The sequence below is a fragment of the Coregonus lavaretus genome, assembly GCF_964263955.1.
Source record: "Coregonus lavaretus genome assembly, chromosome: 34".
Taxonomy (NCBI): Eukaryota; Metazoa; Chordata; class Actinopteri; order Salmoniformes; family Salmonidae; genus Coregonus; species Coregonus lavaretus.
The window spans coordinates 32,528,137-32,545,854 of record NC_140021.1 but is presented as its reverse complement, the minus strand read 5'-3'; the positions used below and the strand labels follow the sequence as shown (position 1 = coordinate 32,545,854).

The window sequence follows — 17,718 nt, the reverse complement described above, 5'->3', positions numbered from 1 at the left end:
CTAAAAGACCAAGTGAAAGTGACATAAATCTCACACAGCTACTCTGTGTCTCACAGTGAGTATTAACATTACAACTAATCAAGACCCCAAAATACAGTAGATATAGAGAGGAGCTTGATTCTGTGCTCCTGCCCTTTTCATGAGAGCCTGCTATGCATCGATGCAGAAGGCTTCTGAGGCCAGAAAGCTACAGTGCATTCCACACGTCCCTGTCTCTGCAAACACCACTGAGCCACAGACAAAGGAAAGGCCCACTTCACAGGCAGCTGGTAGCACCTTAATTGGGGAGGTCGGGCTCATAGTAATGGCGGGAATGGAATGAATTGTATCAAATACATCAACCATGTGGTTTCCATGTGTTACCATTCCATTCACTCCATTCCAGCCATTATTATGAGCCTTCTTCCCCTACCAGCCTCCTGTGGCCTACATTGAGGCCTACCGAACTACCACCCCCTTACATCACTAAACCAACACAATCCTAACAGGATAAAGAGACCCACTTGCAAATATAAAATATAGGTTGAATACATCTTCTAGTATATCGTCTAATATTGTCTCCCCCAAAAAAATTGGCCTACCACTACAGCTGAGAAATATATCCACCAACCATACAGAACTGGATCATAAGCTTGGGATAATTCTCTGAGCAGTGGGTTCAATAAGGCTACTTACTGACCCATATTGGTCCCACTTAACATTATGTTCCCAAAAACCACAAAGGCAGTTTAGGTACAGTGAAATTACAATTGTTAAACAGTACTCAATACTTACAACTGTTGCCTGTTTGTGGTATACACACTTTCAAGCATTTGCAAATGGAGATAACTAAATATTGTAATCTAAAACATTAATTACATAGTGAAGCCACAATTGGGGTTTGTTTACAAATCTTATGTTAAAGGCCCAGAGTAGTCTGTTTTTCCTGTGTTTTGTATCATACTGTACAACAGCTGATGAAACTAACACTGGAAAAGTGTGACATTTTTTATCAGTGTTATTTCCTGATATTTGCTGGTTGAAAATACAATATACACAGGACCTTTTAATGAGCAGGTTTGCATGGGCAGGAGTTTCGGCTTGCCTGGTGACATCACCATGCGGTAAATTGGTTAATAATTCAATAAGAGAGAGTTCCAAACCTCTCTGCCAATAACAAATAGTTTTCAGTTTTCCCTTCCCCACTCAGACAGTCCTAGCTAAATTCTTGCTTTGAGAAATAGTTTTTAGCTAAATAAATTTTAATGTAAAACCATTACAGTAAGGCACTTAATTGTTAGCCAGAACTGATTTGATATTGGTATAAAAACGGCTGGATTCGGCCTCTAAAAATTATGTTATTATTTGTGTATTGTATAATTACACAACCTACAAACATGACAGTAAGTAGCCTACTATCCCAATGTTACACTGTAAATACAACATAGGCTAACTATTCATGTAGCTACCATGTAAATAGGTTTTAGGACACTTGATGTAAAGTGGGAATTGTAGTCATACAACACAACAAATAGGCTACAGACCATGTCAATTTCATCTAACCTAATTCATAGCCATAGGGCATAGGCAGAAGAGAGCAGTGAGTGAGAGTCATTTCACACGTTTGTTATTCTACATGCGTCAAACAGAGAAGGGGAGTGTTGTCTCGTCTGTCGGTCTACTTCCGATACAGTGTGCATCCACCTTATTGCTCCTGAAGTGTTTGTTTCTCACACCAGTCAAGGTTAACAAGCCGGCCGTGTCAGCAGCGGGTGAAAACGGCGAGGGGTGGAGGTTCAAGGGAGGGGTGTATAGTCTCGAAAACCCGAACCTAGTCACTGTGTTACCTATAGTCGGGTTTTCGAGACTAAGGCGGGGTGAGGTGCAATTATTGTATAGCCTGCCCTGCTGTATAATGATCATGCATACACAAATATTTTCAACTGGGTTACATGCGGTAGGATTGTCAATCTATACGCATCAGTAACATACAAACACAGGCTTTTCGTGGAATAAACATCTAAATGAAAGGGTAGATTAAACAATTAATCAAAAGAAAATATATTCAGGTACACAATAAACTAGACCCAGTCGAAAACTACCGTGCGCACTAATCCGGCTGGCAATACGCCTTCTGATGCCGTGGGCTTGGCAGCGCAGAATGGAGTTCTATAATGGTGGAAAATAAATTATTCTCATTATGCAGGGTGAGCACGAGCACATAGTATTTAACAGAAAACAGATGTCAAACCAATACAAAAAAAATTGGGCTGCGGGCACAACTCTTACCTTTCTCTCCATTGCTGAGATCCAGTCTGTGCACTCCAGGCAAACTGAAATAATGTTCCTGAAGATCTGTGCTGTGTTCACTCCTCAACTTCCTCACTCCCCCCTTAGGTAGACTGGTACATTGGCAACTGTAGACACAGCACGGGAGGGGACGCAGTCTCGGGGATGGAGCCGGGTCTGGTGATGCTTAGTTCGTTTCAAGAAGCGCAGGCGCGGAGTCTGCTGGAGATTAGATAAAATAAAAAATTGCGACTAGCAGGGAGTGTCGTGAAATTACCGTTTCTACCGTTGTCACAGCCCACTAAAATATTTCACAAGGGATGTAAACCGTTAGGGAATATTAGTCTCCTAATGCAAATGGTTTAATGAAAAAGGCACAAAGGATGACGAGCTGTCTGCAGCGCGTTTTTTGAAAGATGCAGTGGAAATTATACTGAACAAAAATAAACAATTTCAACGATTTTACAGTTCATATAAGGAAATCAGTCAATTTAAATAAATTCATTAGGCCCTAATCTATGGATTTCACATGAATGTGCAGGGGCGCAGCCATGGATGGGCCTGGGAGGGCATAGGCCCACCCACTTGGGAGCCAGGCCCAGCCAATCAGAAGGAGTTTTCCCCCACAAAAGGGCTTTATTACAGACAGAAATACTCCTCAATTTCATCAGCTGTCTGGATGGCTGGTCTCAGACAATGCAGCAGGTGAAGAAGCCAGATGTGGAGGTCCTGGGCTGGCATGGTTACTTGGTCTGTGGTTGTGAGGCCGGTTGGACATACTGCCAAATTCTCATAAACGATGACGTTGGAGGCAGCTTAAGGTAGAGAAATTAACATTTCATTTTCTGGCAACAACTCTAGTGGATAATCCTGCAGTCAGCATGCCAATTGCACGTTCCTTCAAAACTTGAGACATCTGTGGCATTGTGTTGTATGATAAAACTGCACATTTTAGTGGCCTTTTATTGTCCCATGCACAAGGTAATTTTATTTTCATTACAAGGTGCACCTGTGTAATGATCATGCTGTTTAATCAGCTTCTTGATATGCCATACCTGTCAGGTGGATGGGATTATCTTGGCAAAGGAGAAATTCTCACTAACAGGGATGTAAACAAATTTGTGCACAACATACGCTTTTTGTGCGTATGGAACATTTCTGGAATATTTTATTTCAGCACATGAAACATGGGACCAACACTTTACATGTTGCGTTTATAAGGGGCTGTTTGATCCGGCCCCTTTCATCACCTGAGCATCATAATGTTGATACAGTTAAATGCAACCCAATTGATCATGCCCAAAATAACCCAAACACTTTAAAGATAATATAATCAAGTAATTTTTTTGATGTTACTATCATTATGTAGTAGTATCTTGTGTAGTTCTATTTTATAGCATGTGTAACAATGTCAATAAAGGTTCTCTGCATTATATTGGTAAGTAAAGTATCAAAAACACCATTGAAAATTAGCTTTATTGAAATAAGGTATGGCATGTCCCCTCGTAGAATACAACGTAGTCGCGCTTCGAGAATTACTGAAAATTGCTACCTATTCAAATGCAATTCATTATTATTTTCAAAGTCTGGAGATTTGCTCATGGTATTTGCATATGGCAGTTAAACATTACTTATTATTTGGTTACAAACCGAAAAATAGTATTGTAGTGATGTTTGCCTTCAAGAGAAAATAACAAATGAGGGAGGAGAGATGGCATTACAGATTTCAGACCATCTTCGAACAGCAGACACATTCTTTATTTTGTATTATTACTTCACGAGGTTTGCTCGTTTTGGGCCTTTATTAATCCTGTACATCGAAGTAGTCGATCACCGGCTCTTCTTTGACTGCCTTGGACCAGCTGCTCACACCGTCAGTCCTGATGACAAAAACAAGAACCACAATTAACTAGCTGTAGCTGGCTAGTTACAAGTCATTGGGACATTGAAAGCCTACAAACTAAGGTCCAATTTAGGCCTGTGTGTGGAGTGAGGAGTCTTTCAATGTGAGTGCAAAACGCAAGCCTACTTGCTGCTATGTTGTTTGATATGGGCAATGGGTGGAGGAGCCCTCGAGACCCCTGTATCTCTCTCTATCAGGGACGTCAGGGTTGAGTTAGGACAGGCAGACTTCCCCCTGCACACAGCAAAAAGTACAGTTACAGCATATCCTCAGAATGGCAGAGGCACAGCACTTTGTCTGAATTGTTCACAATACACATCCCTTCATACAAAATATACCCTGCTGACACGGTTGCACAGACAGTAATTACGTAGTCTTTTCAAAGCTACAACATCGTCATAGATTGTAACGCGCACGTGGAGGCGTTACCTGATGGCGGTGATGACCACGTTGCGTTTGGGCTCGCTGTCGTAGCTCACGCTCTCTACGTTGTAGACCTCAGCCAACTCGTGGACTATCTTCCTGTGCTCTCTGTTCATGGGGGGGAAGCAGTGGCTCCTCTTGGACTGTTTACCCTGCAAACGGGTTCCACACACACCAGTCACTCAAAAGACTTCGTTTCCACTATGAAAGATTGTTCAGAGTTACTGTTTGATATAAGGTTTAAATAAATACATTTTGACCTAATAAATACTGCAAGCTACCGGAGCCGATTCACTTGACGTTATGCTGACTAAAGTAGTATTTTCCAATGTTCAGAACCAAAGGGATAACCAACGACAAATATAACTTTTCATTAACATGATCAATACCCATCGTAATACCCAAGGGCATTCAAATGTTTCAAGCCTTTCCTGCACTCCTTCAACTAAGGGGACCAGAAGCTTTAAGCTCAATTCAGACTATGCAAACTGAAGGTCCTCTGGTAAGCTGGTAGTGTTTTAGGGAAACACAGTCATGTATAGGGAAATGCTGGCCCTGTATAAAGTATTTAAATCTAACACCATTACATCTAACTGCTCTTAAATAATACACACTGTGCTCAGTTTAAGTGGTGGGTGACATTTCATGCCAAAGAGGCGTGTGTTTATTCTTGTCCCTGTGCTTTAATTCTGTGTGAAAATCACCCCATCTCTGTGCAAAATGGCACCCTATTCCCCATTTAGTGCACTACTTTTGACCAGGGACCATAGGGCTCTGTTCAAAAGTAGTGCAGTATTATAGGGAATAGGGTGCCATTTTGCACACAGGCCATTTTGCACACAGCCCATGTCTATTTGTCCCTTACCTTGCTGGCCAGCTCAACCAGATTCTTGATCTCCTCTTCAATCTCGCTGACAAACTTCAGATCTTTTCTAAAGTTGGAAAAATTATAAATAACGTTATGTTGTGGTAAAGATGATCCGTCAATGAAAATGTGAAAACGTGTCTCAAAGGGCACCGGTAGTGGCTGGAAGTACATCGGTGCCATCGATTAGCCTTCAAATGAGGAAATATAAGCCCCATATCAACATGCACACTAAGACTAGAATATCTGAGAACTTTGTCAGAACTCCTTGTGGTGGACTCAGAGCTTGGCATGCAGTGAAAATACATTTCTATGTATTGGTAAACCACCTGGCATCTACTCTGAGGCTGTCACTATATGTGGAGGAGGAGGAGCGGATGTTGAAGGGGTCCACTGATGGGTCAATCTGCAGGGCCTCAGCCAATTGCCTGTGGGGACACATACACACAACTTAGGTCAGAAAACATGGGCAGACACAAAGGTCCACTAGAACAAGAAGACTAGAACAGGAAAAGGCTCTGAAGTTGACTGCACATTTAAGAAAACAAATCAATTTGACAGCCTAAAGCAATGTGCTATCAAGTGGGCTATTCAAGAAATAAGTGATTGTCATGAATTGTGGGTTGACAATAGGATATTGTTATATTTTACTCTTAAAATAGGACTCCAGAATTTTCAGAATTTTGTTGTTCAATAGATTAATTTGCCTACATCTTTATGTGAACTAATACCATAGGCTAATTTATTTGGGGCTAATTCACCACAAGGAAGTGAAAACTCATAAGACATTAGATCACCAACACTAAATATAATACCCAGTGCTAGTAGTCATGTATTAATCTATCAGTAAATGTAATGTCCAATTTTTGTTGTTGTAATTGTAGCCTACTACCCTATGCACTCAAGGGCCGATACGCATTTCGCACGCTCCTTATATCAAACATCTTGTGATTGGTTGTAAAATAGTCGCTATTGAGCTCAATTTTAAAAGTTGAACAAAATAATTTATACCCACAGAAAGCTGAGGTCATCCTCTATTTGACAGTTTCAACAGTAGTTGCTTCCAAAGCTGTGTTTTTCCTGCAATTTGATTATTTAAAAAAAATCCTGGAGCACACAACAGGGAAGAGGGAGAGTGGCTAACTCATCACAGCAGCAGGCCCTAGCGAAACAGGCACAGGGGCTGGGCAGACACTTGCATTACAGGAATCATAAGGATAAAGCACTTTACTGTTTGACCAAATCACAATTACAGCCAAGTCAAAGGGTCGCAAAATGCGACAATAGCTGTGCGACAACTGACCTGTTCCTTTCCAGTGCAGCACACCCCTCGTCACACTCCAACCTGAGACGGAACACACAGAGACATTCAAATGAGCTGGAAATGGAACACATATTTTGTACAAGGTAAATAACTACGTATTGTATGTCATATCAGCTTTGAGTCAGGTTTGGTCCCATCTTACTTTGTCTGTTTCATCTCCTTCTTAGTGATGAGACCAATGTCTACAGAGTCACCCAGCTGCATGTCAGACAGCTTACTGGCCATGGCAATGGCTGCATACCTATAGCACAGGGGACACACATACTGTTATACCAAGGAACCACTGTCTGGCACCGCATGCACAGTCAAGTTTGGAAAAGTGCACATGGAATAAGTGAAAACTCTGGTTTAGAGCACGCATTCAAGGTAGTTCTAAACCATTGTTTGATTCTACTGTACAGGCACATAAGGACGCACGCACACCTCTGATGGGCGCTGGCTGCCTCCGTGCACACTACCGTTTCCTTTCTCCGGCCGCAGTCACACTGTAGCGCCACCTGTGGGACAGACGTGGAAACGGAAATAAAACCCTGGCCACAAGAAGACTTCTATTGCAGTCCAACACTGCTGCCTGTATCTCCACGTCTGACCCATGTGCCGAATATTTGAAGAGTTAGTCATTTCTTGGGAAGTTATCCATATGTTTACTGTCAGAATGTCACCCTAAATGTAGTGCAGTCTCTCTATAACACAGGGGCCACATATTTTTGATTTATTTACCCAGGATAAAATCCCTTTAGTCAGCTGGTTGAACATTTAGCTTTCTGTACCTTGGCAGTGCAGGTGTTGCGCGGGCAGCTGGTGCCCTTGTGGCAATGGGCGTTACAGGGGTGGCCACAGTCGGCGCGGGGCAGCACACAGGGCTGGCGGCAGGCGCCCTCGGCCAGACATTCTCCACGGTGGCAGATGCGGCGGCAGCGGTGGAGGTCACACACCAGCACCTTGTTGCAGGTCAGGCCACAGGAGATGTCCTGCAGGTGGCATGGGATGTTGCTCCTTCGCTGCGGGGGGGCGAGGTGAAGAGGAGAAGGCTTTAGTGAAGTGTCGTGTCATGACTATGCTATGTCCCAAATGGCACCCTATTCCCTATATAGTGCACTACTTTTGACTACAGCCCATAGGGCTCTGGTCAAAAGGAGTGCACTATAAAGGGCATAGGGTGCCATTTAGGAGACAGCCTATAATTTCAAAGGGAAACAGGTTTGAAGGTTAGGTCGATGCAGCCAATAGGCTAATATCGGCAAAGTTACCTCATGCTTTCCCATGCACCACTTCTGAGTGAGGTAAGTACAGGGTGGGCACTTCTCCTCACTGTGGCAATTATGGAACACTGAGGACATAGACAGACAGTATGAGACAGAGGATGAGGAATAAACATTCTCAGGCACTATAATGAGACACCAAGGTTTCATCCCAAATGGCACCCTATTCCCTATATATAGTGTCCTATGGGCCCTGGTCAAAAGTAGTGCACTATATAGGGAATAGGGTGCCATTTCGTATGCAGCTCATAATAGATGTCATGACTTGCAGTCTCAGGTGAATTGCGGTGATTTATTTGGTTCTAGAGGTAGCTCCAGTCTTTACCTTGGTGGTCACACGTGTGCCTCCTGGTACACAGGTTCTTACACTCTAGGGGCTTGGTGCCACAGGCGATTGGGGGGAACAGGACAGTCCCCCCACAGTGGCACGCCAGCTCATCAAAACCTACACACAGGAAACAGGCAGGCATTCAGAGGGACGTGGCCTATGACAACCTGTCTGGCGTGTTACTTAGCTAACGGGGCCATGTGATCTCAATTATCAAGACACAGCGTACTGTATCACACTAACTAACACATGTTGATATCAATAGGAGACTAAGTGAAAATTAAGTCCACTGGTATAGTAAATGGCCTTCCTACCTTGTGAAATAGGAAGTGCTCTAGACTATTAGCAAGGTAAGATACGGTGAGGAACATTGTCATTTGAACCACAGAGAATCGCAAAGCCTGGGTAAAATGACTCAATTGACTTTGGCATCTGTGCATCTGCTGGCATGTGAACATCTGTGTTGGCAGTGCCACTGGGAGCAGCACTGGGAACTCTGACTAGGACTCACTGGTTTGCCAGCAGGGTTGGCAGTTCCCACGGTGACAGAGCTCTTGGCAGCGGTGGAGGCCACAGTTGAGCTTGTAGCCACAGACCAGAGAGCACGTGTGTTCCGCGCCCTAGGGGGAGGGGGGGACATATGTCAGTGTGACACCAGTTAGTAGGCAGGCACATCTGGATGCCCTCTGCAGTGCCATCAATTAATTCCTAATAACTACTTCCAAATTAATTCAGCTAACTAGTGTATGACTTGTAGCTTTTACTTCCTGACTGTGTTCTTTACAAACTGGGTGCCACACACTTTTCTGTCACTCACCACACAGCACAGCTCGCCACATTTGTGTCGGCCACAGGAGCGCTTCTTGAGGCAGCGCTTCTCACAGGTAAAAATCAGTCCATCTAGAATTTGGAGGAAGGAAAGAGATGACATAAGAGGACATTATGACAATGGATGAGGCACTTGAGTACAAGACAGATCTACTTTTATCAAGTGCAGTGGCTACACCCCCTCAAAGAATGATCAAAATCTCACCTTCATTCTGGATGGTTGCACAGGGAACATCCTGAAAACAAAGAGTTACTCTTCAGGGGTGCTCTTTGGTAGAACAGAATTACACCTCCATTTGCAACAGTGTGCAGTCTATACAGAACATTACATTTGAAGATACAAACGCCATAGACATACAGTAGTTCTTATTGGGGACTAACATTGATCTTAGAACCACATCTGCATTTGATGGTGGAGGTGAGTGAGCAGGGGCCACAGCTGCCCTCATGGCACAGCTTCTCACAGATGTGGATGGTCTCTGGAATGACATGAGGGAACAAGTCAACACATTTAAATCCCATAGAGAGACTATACATGTGGACACACTGTCGGTCTTACCATTGGATCCACAGGGCAGGGGCTTGCTGCAGGTCTTGCCACAGGAGGGGATGGGGTCAGAGCAGCTGCGGCGCTCGGGGTAGCCCAGCTCTAGGAGCTTGGCCAGGGCCGTCTGCCCACAGGGGCAGCTCCTCACCAGCCTGGGGGAGCGCGGGCACGGCTGGCACGGCCCACGGTGGCACACCTGCTGGCATCGGTGGGCCTCACAGTCCAACATCCTGGGAGCAAGAAAATATTTTCAAAACAGAAAACCAACAAGAAAACCTAGCAATAATATACAAGGCATGATTGGAGCAAGGAAAAGGATGCGCCGCAAATCTGGCTAACACATTACTGACTGATCTTCAGGTGGGAATAGATCATGTTCTCACAGTAGCAAACGACTAAGTTGTTTTCTATCTGCTGGTTAGAACTTACTTGCCACATGCTTTCTGACAGGAGAAGTGTCCTGAGCCGTCAAAGCAGTCTTTATCCGTCCCACACAGCACCTCCCGAGAGACAACCCCACAGTAGCACACTGCAACAGCACGTCAGCAAGTCAAAGGTTAAGAAAAACAGGAGACCGCATCAGTGTAAGTGTAATGCATTACCATAGCTAAGACATGGAGATGGGGACAAAGTCATCGCTATTTACTATATGATGTGGAACTTCCTGTAGTATCTCACCCTGCTGGACCTGTAGCGGGCACGGCTGGCAGAGTCCGCTGTGGCACACCTGGGTACAGGTGTGTTCGGTACAGTTGCGGATCAAGCCACACTGCTTGTCACAGTGGATGGCAGTGGCCTGGCCACACCGCATCGGCTGACTGCAGAGAGAAGTATGGATGTATTTTACTGTGAGTGGGGGAAAGGGGGGGGGGGGGGGGGGGGCTGAGGCTCAAAGTAGTGACACAGAAATTACGAACATTTGGCAGCCTAAGGTATGTAAATAAACAGTGGGTAAGGCAGTACAATGCAGACATTGTTTGAGTCCCAAACGGCACCCTATTCCCTATATAGTGCACTACTTTTAACCAGATCCTTATGGGCCCTGGTCAAAAGTAGTGCATCATATAGGGAATAGGGTGCCGTTTGGGACGCACCCATTAGGTCAAGAGGATATACAGTACCTGGTTCTTCCACAGATGCAGGCTTTGGTAACAAAGGCAGGACACTGTGGACAAGGCCCGGGGTGACACAAGCTGCAGAGACAATCACACAACCACTTCATGTTGTAGCTGTAACTACAGATTGTTATGTGGTGGTGGGTTGAGGTTTGTTACGTATGTGTTGGGTTGTGGCTCACATGTTACAGGGGTGCTTGCAGTCCGCTCCGCTCCTCTTCTTCCCACACATGTCTCCACAGCTGTGTGGGATCTCGCTACGCTGGAACTCTGGGTTGGTCACTTTGCCTGTCAATCACACCAGAATAATGAAACACAGTGTAGGGAAAGAATTCGGGACAAGGAAATGTATTTCTACTACTTGTTTATTTTACCAGGTCAGTGTCATTGAGATCAATAATCTATTTGTTATTAAACTTTATTCGTTTTATACCATGGCATTGTTGAATACTAATTTCTGATTGGCTTTAAGGGCATTCTAGAGCAGTGGTTCTCAACTGGTTTTGCCTTGGGACCCAAATTAGTAGCTGCATTTGCGTTTGTTCGTAAAAGTCTTGCAGTCTTTCCAGCTTCAGTTTGAAGTGATAGTGTTAGCTGTGTTGTTGGCTAGCTCGTTTGGGCACATTCTCTATGCCTGACAAAATCGAGCCTCATTAGCTCATTGTTATGGATGTATCCAAATAAATATCACTAGAAAACAGCTTAAACAAATGCAGCTACTGTTGTTATTCTGGCTGTACTGTTTGACGTGACTGTAAATTAGCTGTAGTTGGCTAGCTAGCAAGCAAGGGATTAGAACGTTGTCAGCCAGTATCGCAACAGAACATTTAGAACGAATGACTAGGTTGCGTCCATTGATACAGAACAAAAAGACTGAACGACTGGGTCTTTTGAAGACTAGGGATGCACTACTGTCTGGGAATAATGGCTATTAGCTAATCACTTACCACAGAAGCACTTGTAGGTGTTTGGGGGTTGGAAGACAACATTCTGACAGGCTGGACACCTCCAACCATCATTTGTTTCTGCAAATCAGAGCAAAGCTTGCATATCGCATCCTTCACAGGTCTCTTTTAGAATGATGGTTAGCCACAATATGTGCACTACATCTTAAAGAAAGTTGTAATCTATAATACATTGTTAGTACAGAATTAACATCAGCGCACATTAGCTACAATTAAGATTATATACAGTGAGGGAAAAAAGTATTTGATCCCCTGCTGATTTTGTACGTTTGCCCACTGACAAAGAGATGATCAGTCTATAATTTTAATGGTAGGTTTATTTGAACAGTGAGAGACAGAATAACAACAAAAAAATCCAGAAAAACGCATGTAAAAATTGTTATAAATTGATTTGCATTTTAATGAGGGAAATAAGTATTTGACCCCTCTGCAAAACATGACTCAGTACTTGGTGGCAAAACCCTTGTTGGCAATCACAGAGGTCAGACGTTTCTTGTAGTTGGCCACCAGGTTTGCACACATCTCAGGAGGGATTTTGTCCCACTCCTCTTTGCAGATCTTCTCCAAGTCATTAAGGTTTCGAGGCTGACGTTTGGCAACTCTAACCTTCAGCTCCCTCCACAGATTTTCTAAGGGATTAAGGTCTGGAGACTGGCTAGGCCACTCCAGGACCTTAATGTGCTTCTTCTTGAGCCACTCCTTTGTTGCCTTGGCCGTGTGTTTTGGGTCATTGTCATGCTGGAATACCCATCCACGACCCATTTTCAATGCCCTGGCTGAGGGAAGGAGGTTCTCACCCAAGATTTGACGGTACATGGCCCCGTCCATCGTCCCTTTGATGCGGTGAAGTTGTCCTGTCCCCTTAGCAGAACCCCCCCCAAAGCATAATGTTTCCACCTCCATGTTTGACGGTGGGGATGGTGTTCTTGGGGTCATAGGCAGCATTCCTCCTCCTCCAAACACGGCGAGTTGAGTTGATGCAAAAAAGCTCCATTTTGGTCTCATCTGACCACAACACTTTCACCCAGTTCTCCTCTGAATCATTCAGATGTTCATTGGCAAACTTCAGACGGGCATGTATATGTGCTTTCTTGAGCAGGGGGACCGCAGACGCTGCAGGATTTCAGTCCTTCACGGCGTAGTGTGTTAGCAATTATTTTCTTGGTGACTATGGTCCCAGCTGCCTTGAGATCATTGACAAGATCCTCCTGTGTAGTTCTGGGCTGATTCCTCGAATAATCGCACCAACTGTTGTCACCTTCTCACCAAGCTGCTTGGCGATGGTCTTGTAGCCCATTCCAGCCTTGTGTAGGTCTACAATCTTGTCCCTGACATCCTTGGAGAGCTCTTTGGGTCTTGGCCATGGTGGAGAGTTTGGAATCTGATTGATTGATTGCTTCTGTGGACAGGTGTCTTTTATACAGGTAACAAGCTGAGATTAGGAGCACTCCCTTTAAGAGTGTGCTCCTAATCTCAGCTCGTTACCTGTATAAAAGACACCTGGGAGCCAGAAATATTTCTGATTGAGAGGGGGTCAAATACTTATTTCCCTCATTAAAATGCAAATCAATTTATAACATTTTTGACATGCGTTTTTCTGGATTTTTTTGTTGTTATTCTGTCTCTCACTTAAAATAAACCTACCATTAAAATTATAGACTGATAATTTCTTTGTCAGTGGGCAAACCGTACAAAATCAGCAGGGGATCAAATACTTTTTTTCCCTCACTGTAAGGTCACTGGGGCCACACGTATGCTACAGTGGATATTGTAGCCTCATCTGTCATGCAGAATTTGCACTCTTGTTTTCTCTGGGTGGAGCAGCAATGTGCTATCTATGGAGGACTATTGTGTTAAAACTCATGAATAGATGCACAGCTGAATGAGTGACTGTTGGGCAGTGCTTAATTGCACGCACACGTGTCTGCCTGTTTGTCTGTGTTAGGCCTACCGTCTGCCTGTGAGGCTGGGGAGCGGGCCCACTTCTTGATGCAGTTGAGATGGAAGACATGGAAGCAGCTGAGGCAGCTCCAGACAGGGGCCATCACCCTGATCACCTCACAGCACACCATGCACTCATACTTCTCCTCGGACAGCTGCTCGATCAGGCAACCTGGACAGAGATAAAGGAGAGAGTCACTAGACTCCAGAAACGTAACCAGCACCAGTCCAGGAAGGGCCGAGCCAGAGTGGACCACAACCATAACTGGAGTGGTCTTAATAATTATGATTCAACCCCAAATGGCATCCTATTCCCTATATAGTGCACTACTTTTGACCATGGCCCATAGGGCTTAGGTTAATAGTAGTGCACTATGTAGGGAAAAGGGTGCCATTTGGAACATACAATGAACATGATAACTACTCTCAGAACAAAGTCATTCACAAATTACCGATCTAATCAAAAATGTTTAGGGTTTTCATTTGGTTATTGTTTTTCTGCTAAATGTTTTTGCCCTCTCACCTGTCTGTGTCTCCTTGCTCTTGTTGGGCACGTTTTCCCCCCTCTTCTGCCCAGGCATGTAGTTGTACTTGGGTGTTCTCCTCTGGCCTCTGTCCTGCAGGGGGGTGCATCTCCCCTGGCCTCTCCCCTGACCCCTCCAGCTGGGCTCTTCAGTGCTGGGGCCCAGTTTGTCATGATGGGCAGGGGGGGTGTCTCTGCCGCTGGCTCCCCTTTCAGGCTCCTTCCTCTCCTGGGGATATTCTTTGATCGGCCCCTGGCGTCGTTTGGGCTCTGGGAATTTCTTTCGAGGGTCAACGTGGGGGTTCCTGTCCTCGGTCCTACTGCCTTTACGGTTTCTTGTCCCCATTTCTAATGGTCGGGTTTCTTCTCTGGCCTCAACCGGATCCCAGCCTCCTCCTCCCCCTCCCCCTCCCGTAGCGTGGTTTTCCTGGTTCTCCTGCTTGTCCAGAGAGTGAGGAGGTCCTTTAGAGCTCCTCTCTCCTCTCCGTGGCTCCTGGCTGAACCTCCGGGGCTTTTTAGGCCGGGTGTCCTGGTGGTCTTCGTGGGCAGGCCCCAACTCTCCCCCCCGGCCCCCAGGGTCTCGACGCCAGCTAGGCCCGTCTATGGGGGGTCCCCTCTCCATGGGGATTGTTCCAGGCCTGTAGCCTCCACCACCACCAACCAGTCCATGGTGGCCCCCAGGTAAGCCAGGTGGCCCAGTGCCAATTTCAACCCCAGGCCTATTCCACCTCGGATTCCAGCCCCTTGAGCCCCGGCCACCTCCCCCACTACTTCCGTTACCCCTTCTTCCTCCTCCCCCTCTTCCTCGACCCCTCTGTTCATCCTCTTGGTGGTGGGGAGGATGGAAATTTACTAGGGCAGTTGAAATGTCATGGACATGAGATGATTTGACCCCATGGTGAAAATGGCCTTGCAGCGGGCCATAATTATTAGGACCACTCCAGTTACGGTTGTGGTCCACTCTGGCTCGGCCCCTCCTGGACTGGTGTTGGTTATGTTGCTGTCGTGATGAAGGCCCATCTGGATTTAAATCCAGAGAGTCTATATATGAAAAGACATAACCTACTTGTTACCGAGTGGTTTAACATGAGTAGCAACCAGTGTTGACGAACTTGACAGGCTGCAAGTATGATATCCTTGATGACTAGCTAGATGACGTGCTCTAGTATCAAAGTCCAGGCAGTCCAGAAGAGGTGATCTGTCATACTCAGAGCCTTGACACTACTCCAAAGACAAGGCGTTTATGTTGACATCTTTGATCGCCTTGTCTTTGGAGTAGTGTCAAGGCTCTGAGTATGACAGCTCTGAGTATGACAGATCACCTCTTCTGGACTGCCTGGACTTTGATACTAGAGCACGTCATCTAGTTAGGTATGTCTAGTCAACTATCATCACAGAAGTAGGCAACAACATTTACTATTTGTTAGAGGTTCTCACTAGCTTTCCTTAGACAAGCAAGGCCATAGCCATCGCTCAAATGTGTTAGCTAACGTTTGCTAGCCAGCGCATGAGTCCACCAGTACCTAGCCTATGTAGTTAACTACCTAGCCAGCCAGTTTCTCAGGCTAAAGTTAAATGAACACGCGTCTAACGTAGTGTGGCCACACTGACAGCCAATGTCAATGGCTAGTTATGCGTGTCACTGACTGAGTGAGATATTTGTCTCTGTCCGCTAGCTTGCTAACGTAACTAAGCTAATGCTGGAGTGCAATTTCACAGCTGCGCTCAAAACAAACCCTGTAATTTGACTTTGCATTTGCATTTCCATTTGCTATGATTTAGCTAAATAGCATGCGAGCTAACTAAAGTGTTAGCTATTCTCGTTCAAACTAAAGGGAGCAAGCTAACTAGCCAACAAGCCAAGTTAGCTGCTAGCTAGGCTAACGTTACTTCTTTACCTGTGACTGAGCCCTCAGCCATTCAACCACAGCTGATGTGGTTGGCGGTCGCTCACGTTCTTCTCCCACGCGAAGGTTTTTACGGTTGTTGGGAGATTAACAACCAGAGATTAAATGCCATTGTTTGTATTTATTCTTCTTTTTACATAATTGCTATCTCTTGTCTTGTTGTGGTAGGCACGAGCTCTGACGATTCTTCCAGTTCCTGCAAAGGGGTTTGAAGTTATGTCACCCAACTTTATTGAGACTCACGGGCAAGCCTGCCCAGCCTTCTGCTCGAATTGACCAGCAGGGGGACCCATGGTCCACAGTGTCACCAGTTACCATTATTTTTTTTGTTTTAGTCATTTAGCAGACGCTCTTATCCAGAGCAATTTACAGGAGCAATGAGGGTTAACTGGCTTGCTCACCTAGTCGGCTCGGGGATTAGAACCAGCGACCTTTCGGTTACTGGCACAACGCTCTTAACCACTAAGCTACCTGCCGCCCCAGGTGAAACTTTTTCCTGGAGATAATAGAATGGAATGGAATTAAACAGAACTGATCTGAATAGATTAGAAGTGAATGGAATAAAATGGAATAGAACTGAATAGAATAGAATAATCTATTGTCCTCCATGAAGGAAATTCTTCCAACAGTCTTGTACAGACAAATGATCACACCCCTAGGCCTACACATCCATCACATTCATAGTGTCTCAGTGAGAAGGCCAGCCAGCCAGACAGACAGGCGCAATAGACCTGTACCTATGGCCTGAGGGCAGTCTCTCTTAGCAGTAGTGTAATGGGATCAGGGTCGTCAAAGGCTTTGATTAATGATTTGTGGACTTGGGTCACTAGGCTGTTGATTTAAAAAGATTTCAGAGATAATGCAACTCTGCAAAAGGTTAACTCTCTCTGAGATGATACACCAGGCTATAACAGTTCTGCATAATGAGCTAGGTCAAACGCAGAGTCTATGCTTTTATTTCAGACGATACTTTTTCAGATAATGAGATGTTATCATGTTAACCTCTCATCATTGTCTTTATATAGATGAGGTGTCTTAGGGTTGAGTCACTCAGTTGGTTGTGTGAAGATGTCTGTTCAGACAGTCACCACAGTGAAAAACAGGACTATTACTGGACACATAACAACCACGTGTATAGGCTTCTCTGACAGGGGAAAAATAGAGAGTTTTGTAATGGAGAGGTGCCAACTGGGAGCCCCAGTCTGAGGGTAACTGGAGGGCAGAAGAGGGAAGATTCCAAATGTTTTTGTTGAACAATATGAAGAATATAATGTCCTCAACCTTTTGTAAAACCTTTTTCAACAATAAACTTTAAGGTATTGTAAAATTAAACATTGATTTCAACAAGGAAATGTATGTGGTTATCTATGACAAATAGGATAACTTTCACCCTGTTCAGTGATAGGCTACAACAGCTGTAGTTAAAATCAGCTCCAGGGGGCAAGGAAACTTCTTGGCTTTTTCTGTTCACCAGATCCCAACATTTCCTGTTTGACTGCCTTCTGTATTTCCTCAGTTC

The 17,718-nt window shown here is 44.9% G+C and overlaps 1 protein-coding gene across 1 annotated transcript; it reads right to left on the bottom strand.

Moving 5' to 3' along the window:
• Positions 1 to 3,725: 3,725 nt before the first annotated feature.
• Positions 3,726 to 16,399, bottom strand: LOC311109174 (transcriptional repressor NF-X1-like). The gene is made up of 24 exons (XM_084152008.1): positions 16,191 to 16,399; positions 14,293 to 15,333; positions 13,780 to 13,941; positions 11,811 to 11,888; positions 11,046 to 11,151; positions 10,870 to 10,941; positions 10,427 to 10,566; positions 10,178 to 10,277; positions 9,761 to 9,978; positions 9,583 to 9,680; positions 9,407 to 9,437; positions 9,191 to 9,273; positions 8,885 to 8,993; positions 8,371 to 8,490; positions 8,034 to 8,113; positions 7,554 to 7,784; positions 7,207 to 7,280; positions 6,926 to 7,024; positions 6,763 to 6,804; positions 5,789 to 5,887; positions 5,460 to 5,526; positions 4,601 to 4,746; positions 4,298 to 4,405; positions 3,726 to 4,148 (listed from the first exon to the last, which is right to left on the bottom strand). The coding sequence occupies exons 1-24, from the start codon at positions 16,210 to 16,212 to the stop codon at positions 4,073 to 4,075; spliced, it is 3,402 nt and encodes a 1,133-aa protein (XP_084008134.1). The 5' UTR covers positions 16,213 to 16,399; the 3' UTR covers positions 3,726 to 4,072.
• Positions 16,400 to 17,718: the final 1,319 nt, after the last annotated feature.

Coding starts and splice junctions, on each gene's coding strand:
- LOC311109174 (XM_084152008.1), bottom strand. CDS start 16,212: ATGGCTGAGGGCTCAGTCACAG. Junction 13,942..14,292: donor GAGCAAGGAGACACAGACAG/GTGAGAGGGCAA, acceptor ATCTCTGTCCAG/GTTGCCTGATCGAGCAGCTG. Junction 9,274..9,406: donor TGCAACCATCCAGAATGAAG/GTGAGATTTTGA, acceptor TCCAAATTCTAG/ATGGACTGATTTTTACCTGT.